Raw genomic sequence first — 19,367 nt, forward strand, 5'->3', positions numbered from 1 at the left:
GCATTTATTTCATATTTACATTTTAATTTCAGCGTGTGTCAGATTTCAGCTCTGACACTTATTTCAGACATGCTCTAGTCTAGTATGTGAAGAGTGCGCCTGTGCTATTAACTCATTTTTGGGAAAAAAAGAATAGTTTTTCTCCTCTGGTGAAAAGCTGGATTTTGCGCGATGGCAGTCTCTCAGTCAAATCTGGTCACATATGTTGCACTATAAGGCCCCCATAAAATGTAACCATGTGTGACGTTCCATAATGCAATTCCAACGGTAAGCTGTGTTGTTTTCACCCCATGAAGCAATAGCGGATTCGGACACCGCCCGAAATACCCGTATGTGTGTCTCAAAGAATTGCACGGGGCCTTATCCTGAAGGGTCAAAAACAAAACGTGGCATGTTCATGCTTGGAGTACAAAACAAAGTCAACAAAGTTGCAGCATGCAGGGCCCATGTTTCATGCTCGCTCCTCAGATGTCATTCACACACCTGTGACTGGCACACACCTGCCAGCACTTGAAGCCCCAAAACAAGAGTGAACACCACAACAGAAGAATATGGCAGGGGATTTTGGCACGTTCCTTAAATTATAAGGAAAGCGAGTTACAGTGCCAAAGCAAGTGTCAAATAAAAACAAAGCAGTTAGATGAAGTGATAACTTTCTTGAAATGCCTGTAAAGCCAAAAAATTCTAATGAACAGATGAAAAAAAGATGAAGTGATAACTGAAGTGATTCACACCTACAGTAACTGGAAATGACGTGGGTGCGTGCGTGCGTGCGTGCGTGCGTGCGTGCGTGCGTGCGTGCGTGCGTACTGATGCATTACTATACTTGTGAGGTCTAATAGTAGAATATGAGAAATAGAGAAATGGATGTTTTATCATGAAAAGAAAATAGAGATAGGTTTATGATTAGAAAAAGATTCAGGTTGTGATTAGGAGGAGACATTTAAAGATTAGGTTTAGGGTTTAGGGTCGGAGTTTATGGCAGATTTATACTTAAAATTAAATTAGCCGATCTACAAGCTGACAACACGTGTGTGTGTGTGTGTGTGTGTGTGTGTGTGTGTGTGTGTGTGTGTGTGTGTGTGTGTGTGTGTGTGTGTGTGTGTGTGCGCGTGCGTGCGTGTGTTATCGGTATAGAGCAGTGGATTTCAACCAGTGGTCCTCAAAGGGGTTAGGTGGTCCCCAGCTAAATCATGGAGAGTTGGTAACCAAATGGACCCTTATAAGTTGTTACTGTAGATCGTTCACTCTTGAGAGCGTAAAATGAAACCAAATGGACCCTTACAGGGTCCATGGCTCAAATGCTGAATACATAACGGACCTTTATAGAGACATGTCCCTCAGAGGTTTAAGACAGTGGGCGGTCCCCAGCTGTGTTTTTGTTGTGACATCACTGCAGGCGTTCAGCCAATAGGAATGCACACAGAGGATAACTCACACACACACACACACACACACACACACACACACACACACACACACACACACACACACACACACACACACACACACACACACACACACACACACACACACCCCTATAAATGTGCTATTTGGTGACCTTCTGGATGTGTGTTTCTGAACATTTTGTCCTATAATGATGGGCCAAAATATGTTGGCAGCTATAGGGGTAAAGTGTTTAATTTGACCTGCAGCAAGTTAGTCCTATATGACTTTGACCTCTTCATTGATAAAAAACGTATGTAAAAGAAAATACATACATGGTCACAGCAATATCGAAATAAAAGGCAAAAAAAAGCGTCTTATTTCCATTGCAGTCCTGTACCGTCCAAGTACAGTGAATGCTGGACCCTGAAGCCAACCCTGCAGAAGTGTCTTGACGGGTGCTACACCAGCATGTTGTGTGCAATACTTAACATCAGCAAGAGCGTACATGTTACCAACAAGATCCTGTATGAGGGAATACCAAGGGTGAGCCAGAAAATAGCAGCCAGGAGAATGAGACTAGCCAAAGACATCAGGAACTGCCAGCCAGCAAATTGGTGCTGTGGGAAGCAACACACGGGCACCGGTCACGAGGATGTCCCACATTAACATACGTGGATGTACTCAAGAAAGAGGGAGGAGTGCAAAATACCAACGAACAGGCCAGATGTATATGGATAACCAGGATGACTGGAAGCGACAATGGAGGGCGAAGGAGCAGCGGTTCTCCTCCTCCTCTCTCTCTCTCGCCTGGAAAGGAGCCAGCTTAGGTGGTTCGGGCATCTGGTTAGGATGCCTCTCGGGCGTCTCCCTAGGGAGGTCCTCGACGCACGTCCCACTGGGAGGAGACCCCGGGGCAGACCAAGGCGCAGTTGGAGGAAACACATCGACTCACTGGCCTTGGAACGTCTCGGAATCCCCCAGGAGGAAGTCACTAATGTTGCTCTGGAGAGGGAAGTCTGGAGCACTCTGGTGGAGCTGTTGCCCCCGTGACCCGACTACGGATAAGCGGTTGAAGATGGATGGATGGATGGATGGATGGACAATGGAGGGCTCATCTGAGGACGACCTAGAGAGAAGTACCCAATGGTGCAAAGAGTGTCCATATGCATGTCAATCCAAGCACCCATAGTTGCAAGAAAATGTGGGAAAAGTAGGATATGCGTGTCCCATCCACACTAGGGGCTAGATACTTGAGGAATACAGGGAGAGGGGGACAATAACAAAATAATATAGAAATACCTACAGTAACAACTGTACAACTGTTAAGAATTAAATATTTAGGCCCGGGCCGCCGGTGTGGTGGTCCAGGCACCCTATAGGCTGCAATGCTAGCCTGACAGTGTGTGGCGGGTTCGAATCCTGCTCCCGACGACCTTTGCTGCGCATCACTCCTCATCTCTCCCCCCATTCCCTTGTCAGTCTACTGTCCTATCAATAAAGGCATAAAAGCCCCAAAACAAAAATTCACTAAATAAGAATTAAGTATTTAAATCGACCAAATGCTAGACCCAGATCCAGGGTGACATTACTGCATACAATGGTGGGGGACAGTCAGGCCCCCAGAGTGGCTGGCCAATGTTGAAGCCATCATGACATCATGACGTTCAGTGACGTCATGATGCAAAAGTTGGCCACAAAGTTGAGACTGTGTGCGAGCGAGCCAACAATAGCCAACAGTGGTACTTCCGGCAGACTTCCGGGTGCTTCAAACGCCATTGAGCAACTTCCATTCATTGAATGAATAGCTGGGGGCAGTGTTGTCCTTTCTCTACATTATATACAACTCTATGGGGACAAACAGCTCATAATATGTGAGAAATAGGCCTACAGTAATATGCAGGTATACATGCAGGAGGAGCGAGTAAGTGAGCAGGCATGTGAGCATTGGAATGCATGTGTCCGTCAGCCCAACCAGTTCCATTCCTCTGGACTTGCACCTACTTCTATGTTCTATCCCCCTCGCTCGGAGGCGGGACTATGAGGCGTGGGTGGAGTGAATTTTTCTATGGTCATGGTTGTATCTAGGGTTGTCCCGATCCGATCACGTGATCGGAAATCGGGGCCAATCGCATCATTTTCAAATGACCGGAATCGGATCGGGAGCAAAAAACGTGATCGGGACATCCATAGTATCAATATTATATCCATATCATGATATTTGACTGGATATTGTCTGTGATTTGGGATATTGTACTATTTTGATATGACATACGTGTCCTATATAAATAACGGATCAGGAGAGATTGGGAAAAAAACCCAGTAAACATGGACTCTCTCTCTCTCTCCTCTCTCTGCCAGTGTGTCAGGGTACCAGTAACCACCTGACCAAGTTGGGGCGGGCAGACGACCACTATGGCAACATGGTGAAGATGTTCGGTAACTGTACGGTTGTCCTGGAGAATCTGGAGGTGACCTACACCGAGGAATACCATGACCTCTCCTTCCTGCAGGTGACTCCTCTCCTACTTTCACTATTATTTATTATAAAGAACTATTATTATAAAGAATATGCAATTTGTACTTTTTGATACTTGATATTTAGAAGCATGTTCTTCTCCCTCTTTCTGTCTCTTTCTGTCTCTCAGACCATCCAGGAAGTGGGCGGGTACGTACTCATCGCCCTGAACAAGGCAACCATCGTCCCATTGGTCAACCTGAGGCTGATCAGAGGCCACGCCCTCCTGGGCGGCCAATACGCTCTCTCCGTTCTGTCCAACTACGAGAAGAACATGACGTCGCCCAACACACACAACTACACACATGGTCTGAGGCAGCTGCAACTGACTGGACTGACCGGTACGCACGCACACACATGCGCGCGCACACACACACACACACACACACACACACACACACACACACACACACACACACACACACACACACACACACACACACACACACACACACACACACACACACGGTGTGAGGCAGTTGCAACTGACTGGACTGACCGGTACGCACGCACACACCCACACACAACTACACACATGGTTTGAAACAACTGCAACTGACTGGACTGACCGGTATAATGTATCCTGTATAATGCGTGTATGTTTGTGTGTTTTCAGAGATCCTGAGGGGAGGGGTGAGGATCTCCAACAACCCTCTGCTGTGCCACCTGGACACCATTCAGTGGTCGGCCATCATAGACAGAACTGCAAGTCCCACAATGCATCTGAACATGACCGGTTTTGCGCGACACTGTACGACACGCCTCCTCTCCTGTCTTTTCCTCCTCTCATCTCCTTTCCTTAGCGCTGTCCTCCCTTTTCCTCTCCTCTCTCTATTCTGTACTCCTGAATGTTGAGATTGACGTGTGTGTGTGTGTGTGTGTGTGTGTGTGCGTGCGTGTGTGTGTGTGTGCGCGCGTTTGTGTTTGCAGGTTTAAAGTGTGACTCTAGTTGTTACAACGGGTCATGCTGGTCAGCAGGACCTCAACACTGCCAGACATGTAAGTGGGTCTTAACTAACAACATCCTAAACAATGGTAACTAACCGTAACACCTTGCTAAAAAAAATACATTTGGGAGTTTTAACATTTGTACCTCAATGTGATTTTCCATAACAATTACAGAAAAACTAAATTAGGGAGGCACTAAAATGGGGCAAGTTTTTGATTGACTGTTTTTACAAAACTTCATGAAGTTTTCTGCATTAAGAAACCTAACGTAACAAAAACATCTCACACAGTCAACATACTGTACAGTGGATATGGCTGAAACTTATTGGAAAACACGCTTTCCTCCCAAATTTGGGTTAACAAAACATAAAGGCAGCATACAGTAATGCTAAGTAACCTCAAAGGGCAACTTTGAATTATTTTGAATGATGTATGATGTTTATGAACCTCTCTCTCTTTGTGTGTCTGTGTTTCCATAGTAACCAGCATGGTGTGTGCAGACCAGTGCAGCAGGAGGTGTCGTGGTTTTTCACCTGGTGAATGTTGTAACGAACACTGTGCTGCCGGCTGTACCGGTCCCACTGCCGCAGACTGTCTGGTACATACACAATACATTACACATGCACACGCACACGCACACACCGTGTGACGGTCTGGTACATACACAATACATTACACATGCACACGCACACACCATGTGACTGTCTGGTACATAGACAATACATACACATGAACATACATACACATTCACACACCACGCATGCATGCACACACGTGCGCGCGCGCATGCATGCACGCACCCACACCCACACCCACACATGCACAAAGGAAATCTCTGAGACTTGCTCTAATATTATTTCAGACATAACTCATAAACCAACTAAATGGAAAAAGCGGCACTCCAAAATAAAGATGCAAGACTGGCTCAGATGCAATTTCTCATGCTGAGTGCTGACACGTTTCGGCTTCTTCAGAGCAGACTAAAAAAACGTTTTAGTCTGCTCTGAAGAAGGCTACTGCCGAAACGCGTCAGCATTCTCAGATAAACATGAGAAATTGCATCTTTTATTTTAGAGTGCCGGCTTTTTCCATTTAGTTGGTTTATGAGTTAAGTTATTTTCACAGCTGAGCACTAGGCATGTAACGATTCACTCAACTCACGATACGATTCGTATCATGATATGAGGTTCACGATACGATTTTTCACGATATTTTAAACAAAAAATATTTTCCAGACAAATATACGATATATCGTTACATGCCTACTGAGCACCCACTGCCTTAAACAAAGGGCAGTTTCCAGAGGACTGTTTTTTATTTCATAATTTCAGACACTTTTGCCAAGATGTACCTTTTAATGCAATGGTAGTTGTTCTTATCAGTGTCTAGTAAGTCAGAGTCTAATAAGAAAAATTACTTACTGTACTGTACTTAAGTCATACACTCTGGTGGTGTCAAGCTAGAATACATGTCTAGGTCTTGCTGCATATTGCTGACAGGTGCTCTTTTATGGCGGTTTTGAAGGAGGGTAGCTGGGTAAGGAATCACACTTTTTGATGGCTGCTGGTGGTAGAGCATTCCACATTTTGTTGGCAGAATAGTATAGAAATAATTAATTTAATTCTATCAATCTCTCTCTCTCTCTGCGTCTCTCTGTCTCTGCAGGCGTGCAGGTCTTTCAGTGATGAGGGGACATGTAAGGACAGTTGTCCTCCACTGATGACCTACAATAAGAACTCCTACCAGGTGGTCCTGAACCCACTCGCCAAGTACACCTTTGGATCCACGTGTGTGACGACCTGTCCACGTGAGAGACACACACACACACACACACACACACACACACACACACACACACACACACACACACACACACACACACACACACACACACACACACACACACACACACACACACACACACACACACACACACACACACACACACACAGGGCCTAATTCACAACGCAGATATACGACCAGGTGTAAATGAAGTGTGTAAAAGAGTGTGTATATACCCTACGGCAGACCTGGGCATTGTAAGGCCCGTGGGCCAAATACGGCCTGACTCTGACCGGCCCGCGAAAGATTACTTGAAAATTAGAAAAGAAAACATACTTTCATTACCATATGGGTGCATGGACTAAAACCGCATTGCTTTTATTTTGAAGCCCATGTATTTTCACACTGCACACAATCTGCACGTCAACTGTGCACATGAATTGTGTGTGATTGAGAACCTGTCTTCCTTCCTTCACCACCCCATTCGACTGGTATCATACCATTGAATGGGGCCAGTATGGCCGTTATCATACCATCTTATGGGCCCGTTTTGGATTTATTGGTGACAACAGCGTCGGTGAATGCAAATAGCCATGAAGCCCAGCTAAGCATGCAGCTCCACAACACGGTAGGGCAGGCGCATGATTACCAAACTTCCTCGCAGGAGGACAAGTTAAATCCCATTATGCTTTATTTAACCCGCTCTAACCCGCCTCGCCAATAAAGTTAACTTAATATGTCTTAAGATGCTGCGTCGTATGGCGGTGTTGCGCCCCGAATGTGGCATGCTTCTGACGTTGGGCGATGCGCCGTGAGCTTGTGGATTGTCTGTTTTCGGCACACGACTCGACACCGTTGTACCACAAAGTAAATCTGGCAGAACGTGCACACATCAATGCCTGCCAGGCTGCCAAGTCTCAACAATATCATCACTGGTTGGCTTGTTATTGTGTTTTCAGAACGTCGTTTAATGGTTGTGAGTGACTCAACACTCATCTCACGCTGATAGTAACAGTGCGCCATGTGGGTTGTGAAAGTGGCACCTCCAGGGTCCTCCGTATGGAAGAACAACTATTAAAACAGCTACCTGTTCTCATTGTTAAAATAAAATGCTAGTATTTACATGACTTGTAACTTAAACAAAAGTTTTTAAACATAGTTTTCAACTGGGAAAGGAAACGTCTCAAGCATGCAAGTAGAAAGTAAAAGAATCACACCCATGTGAAATGAGGGGCGCTCTTATTGTACATCATCATAAATGGCCATTTACTGCTTTTTATATAGAAATAAAATGTATATTATGCATAATTAAGTTCAGCCTTTTGGCCCGGCCCTCCAAAATATTTTCTGTTTCTAATTCGGCCCCTTGGGAAAATTAATTGCCCACCCCTGCCCTACCGTGAACCATGCGATAAGCTCCCGTGCCATTCATGACATACACCTTGTACCACAGGGACACAGGTGTATGTCATAATAAATGCGAGCGGGTGCCAAATTATCGGAAAATCATTTCACACCATAAAAGGCGTCAAGCATGACTCAGCAGAAAGCAGTAAAAAAAAACTATAGGCCTTACAGCTCAAACGAAATAGAGGTCCTCCTGACGGAATGCAACAAAATAATGATATTTTCTAGTGTGACTAGCGGCTTCACAAATTAAAATAAAAATTATTGCTGGAAAGAAATCACTTCCGCGGTCAGTCCGTGCTGTGCAGAGGTATGAATATAGCCCTCTATTAATTTCATAATTCCACAGGACCACAAACAAGTTTTTGCACCATTGTATAAAGTATACCACTGTACTATACAAACTACAAACTGACACTCAATCCATCAAAGGACACCAAAGGAAATGAAAAGAAAATGATCTGACCGTGTCAAGCGCCGGAGCGACAGCTGCCGGCGACCACCACCTGCAGTCTCCTATTTTATATCCACATACCGTTACATTTGTGCATGATTCTTTATATTGTCTATACCATTAAACTATAAATAATTCTCCCAGGCTTACAAAACGGTGAACGCGTGCTCCGCACGGCTGCAGCAATGTCAACTGACCGAACGTTATAAAAGTATATAGGCTACTCGCAGCTTGGTCATTTATTTATTTAAATGATGTAGTTCCAGGGACCTGGGAATATGTAGTTCCATGGACCTCCCAGAAGGAAAGATTTTAGTTAAAAATGTTCGTTCTGAAAGAATATATTCAAAGGTTTGCACCACATTTTCACGACTTTTCAAAAATAGCAGACCTACAAGCTCATAGCGCGCCACTCGGTGGCGCCACCAAAAGGGGTTCCTGCCCCCAAAATGGGTTAAGTTCGGGACCAAGGCTACTTGGCAATTATATTATAAAGCCTTTTCTATTGAACAATTGCTCATTCACACCTTTGCAGAGGTATATAAAAAGATATCAAATATGTATTTTTTAATCAGAGTTGCCTTGATGCGGTCCGTCTTTTAGGGCGAGAGAGAGAGGGAGGGGGTCGCCTGCAGGCCGGGCTCTCAAGAGACACTGTCGGTTTGCGATAAAGAAATCACATTCATACCTGAATTGGATAATTACATAGGCCTACCTGGGATCCTCTTCTTCTATTTGAAGAAATTATAATCCAGTGAGTTTAATTGAGGTGGGTCGGGAATTGCATTGCCTGCTATAGGCCTACAATTTCAATCCCACCGGCTCAATTTGCGCAGTTGTGGCTGAGCCAGTAGCCTAATTGATTTGACCTGATCTATTTTGCACAGCTGCACTGATGGTGCAATTAATTGAGGTGTGGTGAGGCCAAAAATATAATAAACATTTCAAATGGATTCATGGCTTTCATACACTTGATATTTTTTCAAATGAGATTTCAGCCTTAAAGGAGAATTCCATACTAAAAGGCTTTCTTACCTTTCTTTGTAGTTAGTACGTCCCCACCAAAGAGGTCCAGGTGTTATTTTGTGCAAAATCTCCTTATTGGCTATTTCCCCTACCATAAGCCCTAAATGAATTGCATTGAATGGGAATTGAATGGGGCTATGGGGTGTTGTGCTAATTCACTTATTTCCATCGCTCAAAGTGATTATTTCTTTGTATATATATCCTCTCTTCATAATGTAAATAATATCCCAAGCGGCACACTTTACTACTTATTTCGATGGAAATAAGCGAATTAGCACAACACCCCATAGCCCCATTCAATTCCCATTCAATTCAATGCAATTCATTGAGGGCTTATGGTAGGGGAAATAGCCAATAAGGAGTTTTTGCACAAAAAAACACGTGGACCTCTTTGGTGGGGACGTAACGACTACAAAGAAAGGTAAGAAAGCCTTCTAGTATGGAATTCTCCTTTAAGGAAATGGGTTTAGACTCATCTTAGCTGCAGTTTTGGCTATTTTATATAGTCTCTCTCTCTCTCTGTCAGAAATTGCCATGAATGAGTGGCAATTGGCATGAATGAGTGGCAACCTCCCTCCAGCCACAATGATGGAGTTAAAGAACTGGCAACCTCCCTCCAGCTACAACGATGGAGTTAAAGGCTAGTGAAGTAAATAAACTAAAGAGAGAAACTGGTTTCCTCCTCTATAGCACACAAACAAACATAAAGACTTGACTTGCAAAATACTTGGACTAAAATACGGAGAAGTTCGGAGGCAGACAGGCAGGCAATGTTGACCCCGTGGCTCCCCAAACTAGGCGTTGGTCAGCAAGTTATTCAGGCCTACTAATTTAGAGAAGAGACAATTTAGGCTATGTCTAGTTTAACCCTTGAACGACCATTGAAGGTATTGACGTAGTGAAAGTGAATTAATTAATCCAAACAACGCTTGATTAGAGCTTCGTTTGACTTAGTTATAAAAATAAACGATGATCACTTAGCATACCGGACATCTGACTGTGTAACACAGTGAAGAAAGCTAGCGGATGTTGTGATCCGTTTGACCGGAAATTAAATCGCCAGATTCGCTCTATTTGGTCAAACTCGGCATAATGGTGAAGTTACCTAGCCTGGCACGGCCAGACTCATAGCGAGGGTTCACTGATGTTTCCTCCCCGCATATGAGTCTGGACTCGGGCTCATTGACAGAGAGTATGCGGAAGCTGGAGAAATCAGAAAAATGATCGCGGCCAATCAGTGACTGCGTTTCAACGGCTGTCCGTACAACAGTGAAAAGCAGCCTCTGATTGGTTCATGTGTATATGGTGACGTAACATTCATGCTGCAGTACTTTCAAAACAACAATGGCTGCCCTCAACGCAACAAGTTTAAAAGTTTACACAGAAACGATAAGAACAGCAGTTATTTCAGATATAGACTCTGGCATATATCCGACATATCTCGCTCACGTATAAAGTAGAAACTATTAAACAGACCTTGTTGTTTTTAGCGTGGTTGCCGTGGTATGAGGAGCGGACCAGCGCACTGTGTGGTGACGTCAGCTTTTTGTTACGCTGATTGGCTAGATGGATCTGTCTGTCAAGGCAACTACTAACGCCCACTTTTCAAGCTGCCTATGGCCGAAGTCCAGACTCATATGCGGGGAAGAATCTTCAGTGAATCCCCGCTATGAGGCTGGCCAAGCCAGGCTAGAAGTTACCGCCACCATCAGAACTGGCTCTCTAATACTGTAGGATTGCCGTGAGAAAATGAGATAGTGTTTATAAAACAGATTTTTCTATTGGCATAAAAATGATGAATTCAAAATATGAATAGAGCTGGCAGAAGGCACTGAAAAGCTGCTATTGGGGTGGCAGTCCGAGGGTTTTAACATTATTATGCTATTATTAATGAATTGTGGTTCCGATACACCACACTAGCGAGGCACTGCCTCCTGGAGCAGACTCAACCTGCGCAGTGTGGACATGCTTGAATAGATTAAGACCGCAGACCATGCAGCACCTCCTCACACGCCCCCCTGCTGGAACATCCCTGCACAGCATCGGACTTGGCAGAGTTCAATGAGAAGGGACAGCAATGTGTTCAGCTGTGGCTAAACCACATTTAGCCAAGTGTTGTAACTGACTGTCTATGTGGGCACACGACAAGAAGAAGACCTATTTCTATTATTATTTCATATGGTCTTCATGCTTTCTTTGTCGCACCTCCAATGGTGCCATGGCGGACTATGCATGGCAGGGCCATCCTCTTCCCTGAGCCAAGCCTCAGCCTGACCGCATACCAGAAAGGTAAGTTTTGCTGCAGGGTCATCAGCTGGGGACCACCATTCATGGATGTTTCGCCCCTTATCCAGAACATCTCCTAGTGGCGGGGCAGTGAACCAGTGGTCCCGGTTACGTCATTTAGCCTGGAAAACAAACTGTGACGTCATGTCTTATGTCACACATAGGCCCGCCAGCCTATATAAGTGCTGACCCACACAGTAGGACTGCATTCCCTCAAGTCATTTGTTCGAGGTATTTGGAACTGCATTCTTTTACAGGGAGAAACCTATAAACTACTGTGTGAAATGCTTTGTTTGATGGTGCACCTAAAAGGGCTTCCAGAGACACCGTATGATGCTGCTGTAACAGTGGACCACAAAGTGTACTGCTTCAGAGGAGACTTTATCGAGTCCGAGCGTCGGACTGAAGTGCATGTCTTCAACACAGTGTCTTTATGCTGGACCGAATTGCCCCCAGAGACACCTGAAAGAGGACAACGCCCCCTTGAGGTTCACCCCATGTACTGCAGACCCACAGCTGTGCTGATCGACCCTTTCATCTACATCTTGGGGGGACTTACTGTTACAAAGAACCACAGCAAGGTGCTTTATGCATTTGATGTCGACGACCACAGAATGCTCAGGGTTTCTGGGACCATTCCAGAGGGGAGGTACGGCCACTCAGCCTGTGTCTCTGAGAAGGTCATGTTTATCCACGGAGGATTCAACAAATTGACTGGACACACTAATGACATCTACAAGTTGGACACCAGCACAATGGTCTGGACTTTAATGAACACCAGTGGACCTCCAGCTTCAGAAGGTCACTCTGCCACCATCATCGGGACAAAGATGTTTGTATTTGGAGGCAATAGGGGGATGACTACAACCCCATCAGACTACAACCCCATCAGAGTGTTTGACACAGAGACAGACCAGTGGATGATTACACCTTCTACACGGCTTCTTCCAGAAGGACGCTACGGTCATTCTGCCTTTACCTACAATGGAGAGCTGTACATACTTGGTGGTCGCGACAGTATCCCCTGTAACCAGGACTTCAATGATCTGTGGAAATTCAACTCAGAGACTTTCTCCTGGAAGAAGGTTAAGCCCAAGGGGAGCAGCCTGCCCGGGAGGACTTATGGCTGCTGTTGCATGGTGGGAGATCGTATCATCCTCTTTGGAGGATCCAGTGATGTCTGTTTATCTTAGACTTGAGTCCTAGTCTGAAGACATTATGTAAGCTAGCAGTTATTCACTACTGTCTGGATCAGTCTGAACTCCCACACAACATCAGGTGGGAACTAGAGTTCTCAATCTCTGCCCGTACCCTACCCTACCCGACTCGGCCTGACATTTTCATGCCTTGATCGCGCTTACACTAGGGCATTAACTCTTTGAGAGTTTCAAGGATTTCTATATGGTTTTTAGACTTCTCTATGGCAGAATGGCGTTTTTGAATGATTTATTGAAAATTCTCTGTTGTGAATGTGTGACAACGAAAGACCTTCAGAGAAAGCTTGGCTTGTCTGCTTCCAGGAAAAAAATGAACTGAGTTGATAAAATGTTTAGTTTTTGTGTTGGAAGCCATTTAAAAGAGCCTGCATTTACACTGGGTAGTGTTTCTAGGACAACAAAAAAAGTTATGCCCGGTTGAAGTTTTATTTTCTAAATAACTTTTTTTCTGCTGGGCGTACATAGCCATGCAATATCTCATTTTAAAGGGTGAGTTGTCTAGTTCAATTAAAATAAAATAAAAAGTTTCTCACATGTACCACTGTAGATATTTTGCCATCTATAAATAGCATGGTCAGTCATGATCAATCTGACCTATCCAGCTAAAAGTCCCCCTAGCTCTGAAATGGAACATCATATAAACTCAATTCTTTTTTGGGGTAAAATTAGACATTCTAACGCACATTTTGATATATACCATGTTTACATAGTCTTACCAGTACCTTGTCTATTCATGCATGTATCTCAAAAACCTGTTGTGAAGAAACAGTTTTGATAAAAAAACACATCCAAGGACATTGTTTTGATATGACTTTGTGCCCATGATATGTATCAAAATATAGACTTGAATGTATACTGTATTATAACAAAAAATTGGGTTCTTACCATCTACCGTTACAGAGTAAATCACAGTTGAAACTCGCTTAGTCAAACCATAAACCTCAGAATAGTGAACAAAATAGCCATGACAGGTCTAACTCATTGTAAAAGCGTCTTTTATTTTTTATGACTACTAACATAATACAATTATAATAAATATTACAGAAAATAAATAGGCCTACATACAAAACAGTTGTCCCCAAACTCCCCAGTGTCCCCAAACCACTGCATTCCAGTTGTTCTTGACGGTGTGTGTGTGTGTGTAGGCTAAATTTAAAAAAAACAACAACTGAAATGAATGAATGCATCCGGTTCAGTGTCGGAGAACTCCATCGCAGTCTTGACTCTTCGTCTTCATCATCATCATCATCATCATCATCATCCTCCTCCTCTGATGCCAGTTCTAAATATATAAAAATAAACATTTAGCTGTAGTCAGCCCGGCCAATAGCCAGTTGGGGGTGGGGGGGGACGTAGGCTATCTGACATCATCGTCATCATCATCATCACACGGAGACACACTAAACAATGTACAATCATGATAGTATACAATATTCAATTAATGCGATTATCATGCAAGCTCAGACGTCAATGAAACGTCATACAGATCTTATATAATACGCTACTGTTAGCTTCACTCCCCGTCCCCCCTCCGATCCTTGTAGCAAGGTCATCATATTCACGCGTTGCTTCAGTAAACGATGCATGTTTGTTCTCCGTCTTTGTAGACAGTAAATAAAAGGAGCGAACATTACTCTAAAGATCAGATCGCCTATAAGGCACGCTACAATATAAAATACTTGTACTGCCATGCGTGCATGCCTGCTACGATACATTTGTACTGCACCGACCAACCGATCGACACCATTAGCCAGCACCTTTGGTGCTGGCTAATGGCTGGGGGCCATCGTGGTGAGTCATTCTGGCGTCATGATCTGACTAGTAGTAGTAATTATCCAAGCATCTATTTGTAGCGATCATCTTATGATGTCTGATCACTATAGAAGGGCATTTTCTACAATAAGATTACCTCAAAACATTCCGGGTTGATCGTCTTCTTCAATGGTTTCCCGGTATAGCTCATCGGACGACGATGGGGAGACAATGAAAAAAGGAGGGAGGGAGCAGCGAGTCTCGCTGTAAGCACTGGACCAGGGCTACTCCGCCTGGAGAAGGCGACTGGGACGCGTATGGATCAATACTACTACCACAAAACTCGCTCAAATAAATAGTACTGCTTTCAACTTTTTCTGCTAGAAAATCGCTCGGGCGAGACGGGTAAACAGGCAAAACAATGAAAACTATGAAGACTCCCTCTGCCCCCACTGTTTACAGGGGGTGGGACCAGCTTCCAATGGCAACACGTACACGTGTGTCACGTGACACGGGTTTTCTGGGTAATGTAGTTGGAATATAAGCTCAGGAATTTAAACAGCGCTTCGGAGCATATTAATATGTTTAGATTAATCAAAAACGGCGAAGACGCCAATTGGCGTCATTGATCATTTACGGAATTCTGATGAAGACGCCAATTGGCGTCTTTCACCTTCTAAGGGTTAAGCAACTAGTCGACTAGTTTACTAGTCGACTAGTAAATCCACTAGTCGACCTTGTTGGTAGTAGTTGACTAGTTGATACAATTTTTTTTTTCTTTTCCCCCCCCCGATTTTGTAGGCCTCAAGATCAGGTAGATTATAGTTATAGTCACCATGTACACAGTTTTTCAATGTACAAATATTTATTTAAAAAAAAAATAGGTACATAATAGGTAGTTAAACAACTAGTCGACTAGTAAACTAGGCAACTAGTCAACTAGTAAAAATGACTAGAAGTGAATTCCCTAGCTTACACCACCCTCTGAGCTGACGCGGAACTGAGCGGAGTTTATGACCAACGGAAGTCAACGCCAAGTTCAAGGCAATGGCCATGAATTCCCACGTAATGTGGGAATCCTCGTAAATGCCCGTACGCTCACGCTCCGCTCACGATATGAGCGTAAACGCTGTTGTGAATGAGGTGCTAGGGCATTCACTTCTAGTCATTTTTACTAGTTGACTAGTTGCCTAGTTTACTAGACAACTAGTTGTTTAACTACCTGTTATGTAAAAAATAAAAAAATAAAAATGGAAATAAATATTAGTACATTTAAAAACTGTGTACATTGGTGACTATAACTATAATCTACCTGATCTTGAGGCCTACAAAATCGAGAAAAACCCTAGTTGCTTAATGCCCTAACACACACACGCACACGTGCGAGCGCGCGCACACAGACACACACATGAAAATGAAAATAAATATACTTGAAGTACCAAAAATAACTCACTCATGTACACACAATCGCACATAGCCACACACACAGACGAGACAGCAATGTTGATATCATGATTAAATGTCAGTCCGTCGTTGGTTATTTAACAAACATGCGTACATGTGTGTGTGTTACAGATAACTATGTGGTGACAGACCAGGGGATGTGTGTGCGTGCGTGCAGTCCAGGAAGTTACGAGGTACAGGAGGGAGGAGTCCAACGATGCAGGAAATGTGACGGAGTTTGTCCTAAAGGTATGTGTGTGACACTGAGGTCCCGCGATTGTCATTTTATCCACCCAAAACATACTTTTTGTAAGCGAAATACTATCGTTTAAATAAATCAGACACAATCCAAGCTTGTTTTTGGTCTAAAAAGTGATTCCGAGATATTTACGTTCTAAGTTGCTGTGTCCCCATAGAAAGAATAAGCCAGCAGCTTTTTTCATGTGGGAATGTTACATGGGGAAACTGGACCATAATCAATTGATATTAAAAAAGGCGTGATAAGGCGTCATCGGCAACGAGGTACAATATAGACGTAAAAAGGCGCACTCTGCAATGGGTGAGTTAAGATAACGTGTCCCCTGGTGGAGTACATGTGTCTTACTCCAGATAAATAGTTGATCAAGTACCTGGCCACAGCTGGTACAACTCAGGTACCACTAAGGATCTTGAAAACAAGGCACAATGATAGGTTGGTACTTGGTAACCTCGCCTCGCCAGGCTTTCCACCTCGGAGGTAGCCTGGTCTCTGTTTCATTTCGGGTATATGATCCACTCGGGAGCGGATGATATCGTTACGTCATGTTGTAGTATTGTTTTGTAGTCGACAGGCAGGTACAATCAAACAGAACTTCCTTTTCCCTCAAACCGGAAGATTAACAATAAAAGCTCTCGTAGCCTGCAGCTTTTATTGAGAAAAATCGGTTTGAGGGAAAAGGAAGTTCCGTTTCATTGATCCATGCCTGTCGACTACAAAACAATACTACAACATGACGTAACGATATCATCCGCTCCCGACCGGATCATATACCCGAAATGAAATGGTGCCCAGGCTAATAAGTTGGTGGGAGCAGTGGTGGAAAACGTACTTGCATGTTTTGCTCGAAAGTAAAACTAAGTACTCATTATGCAGAATGTTCCCTTTCAAGTCCTCAAATGTATACAAATGTCTCTCCCCTACAGTGTGTGATGGGATAGGGATTGGGTCTCTCAGTGATGCCATCGCCATCAATGATTCCAACATTGAGTCCTTCAGGAACTGTACCAAGATCAATGGAGCCGTGTCCCTGCTGCCCACATCCTTCCTGGGGTATGATGTCATCCCCCCTTATCAATCACTTTGATCTGTCATCCCCCTTATCAAATTACTTTGATCCATAAAAATTGGTCTGTGACCCACAAATGGGTTGATACCTTTTATAATCACTGGGTGGGACCCCCAATCTACACTGTAAAATCATCCATGTTCATTTCACTCTAAGAGTTACATTTATACCATTTGTATCAACTAGACCTGTATGGGCCCGTCGGCCACTGGCCTACTTGAGAACGATGCAACTTGGGAACCTAATAATACCCGTTGTCAACTTGTCATAGCACCCGTTTGTCTTGTGTCCCACATGGAGATCTCTGTATCTGCCTGTGTCTGAAGAGGGCAAAGGGCCTTTCTCGGCCCCACCTCTCTCCCTGTGTTTTAGGATCCAAGATGGCCGCAGCACCAGGAGGGGGTGGGGCAGAGGTGAGCGGGCGGGGTCGACATATGCCCTTAGTGGGCTGCATTCAAGACACTTGCCTTGTGTCTGACACCTGACTTGTGTCTGAACACAGCTTTGATAGATGTGTTCTGCCCCCCTCCCCCCCATCAAACAAAATGTTTGGTCAAACCATATGGGGTTCCATTGGAAATGCATTGGAGTAGCCATTAAACACAGACACAAGACAAACGCAAGACAGGTGTCTTGAATTTGTGAACGCAGCCCAGTAAGGCCACCCCCTCCTGGTGCTGCGGCCATCTTGGATCCTAAAACACAGGGAGAGAGGTGGGGCCGAGAAAGGCCCGTGTGGGGTTGCCATGGCAATCAATTGGCTGAGGCAGAGGCTGGAAATTGCACAGGTGAGGGGATTTAGGCTGACTAGGCCCACTGGCAGAGCCTGACCAGAGCCTTTTGTGGTGGTTCTGGAGAACCGTGGGTCCGACCGACTTGAGGCCAGGCAATGCACTCCCTGTGGGGGTGTGGAACACGTGTGTCGGATTTGAAGTCGGTGGGGTGAACGGTTCTCGAGTTACGTGCATTACACACAAGCACGCAGACAGAGACGTGGAGCATTTATAATAGGATAGGCCTACAATAGAACCTCAGTGGCCTTGTGGTTTGAGTGTTGAGGTTCGATCCCCGGTCGGGTCATTCCAAAGACTCTGAAAAAAGGTACCCCAGTGCCTCCCTGCTTGACACTCAGCATCAAGGGTTGGATTTAAGTCCCTGCGACATACTAGCGTCATGTCCAGGGGGTGTACTAGTACATCAAGCTGCCTCACGCTACAGAAACACGAGATGGGCCTCATGGCTCGGCAAGGCTTACTTGTCAATTAAAAAAGAAATCATTGTGTGATTAAACCTTAACAATTAGGTCTGTGGTGACCCGCCACAGTAAGGTGGATTGTGATTGGATTGCCTTTCAGTAAGCTGTCTTGTGATTGGTTCATCCAGGGACAGGTATTACAACGTACCACCGATGGATACTGCCAAGCTGGAGTACTTCAGAACTGTTAAAGAAATCACTGGTATGTTTTTATAAATGTTATTAAATCATCATAACAATAATATAAGTCTATGAAGCTATCTATGAAAAAGTATCTGATATTGAAAAATGGCTGGTTTTACAAAAAAATAAAAAATAAAAGGATTGATTGAATACTTCCACAATATTGTTAAGCACAGATAGCGCAACGGTTAACACAAAATGACCCCAGGGGTCTTGTTTCCATTGTGGTCCTGCATTATACTCAATTCATCAATAAACGTACAACATCTCATGTTGTGAGCTTGTAGAACAGCTGTTTAAGACAAAGTTAGTAGCCAAGTGTTCTCAGTTTATGCATGGATTCACACTGCCCTCCTCTGGCCACACTGGTGTACTGCTGCTATTG

The 19,367-nt window shown here is 44.3% G+C and overlaps 1 protein-coding gene across 1 annotated transcript in view; it reads left to right on the forward strand.

The window, feature by feature from the left end:
* Nucleotides 1–19,367, forward strand: part of LOC306913507 (melanoma receptor tyrosine-protein kinase-like) — a 62,148-nt gene that overhangs the window by 20,315 nt on the left and 22,466 nt on the right. The window contains exons 2-10 of the mRNA XM_079490206.1: nt 3,748–3,899; nt 4,035–4,245; nt 4,521–4,655; nt 4,835–4,903; nt 5,332–5,450; nt 6,518–6,659; nt 16,352–16,468; nt 17,402–17,528; nt 18,928–19,001. Of these exons, the coding sequence (XP_079346332.1) occupies nt 3,748–3,899; nt 4,035–4,245; nt 4,521–4,655; nt 4,835–4,903; nt 5,332–5,450; nt 6,518–6,659; nt 16,352–16,468; nt 17,402–17,528; nt 18,928–19,001 (1,146 nt within the window). The remainder of the gene's footprint in view (nt 1–3,747; nt 3,900–4,034; nt 4,246–4,520; nt 4,656–4,834; nt 4,904–5,331; nt 5,451–6,517; nt 6,660–16,351; nt 16,469–17,401; nt 17,529–18,927; nt 19,002–19,367) is intronic.

This window comes from Electrona antarctica (assembly GCF_951216825.1).
Source record: "Electrona antarctica genome assembly, chromosome: 20".
NCBI classification, from domain to species: Eukaryota; Metazoa; Chordata; class Actinopteri; order Myctophiformes; family Myctophidae; genus Electrona; species Electrona antarctica.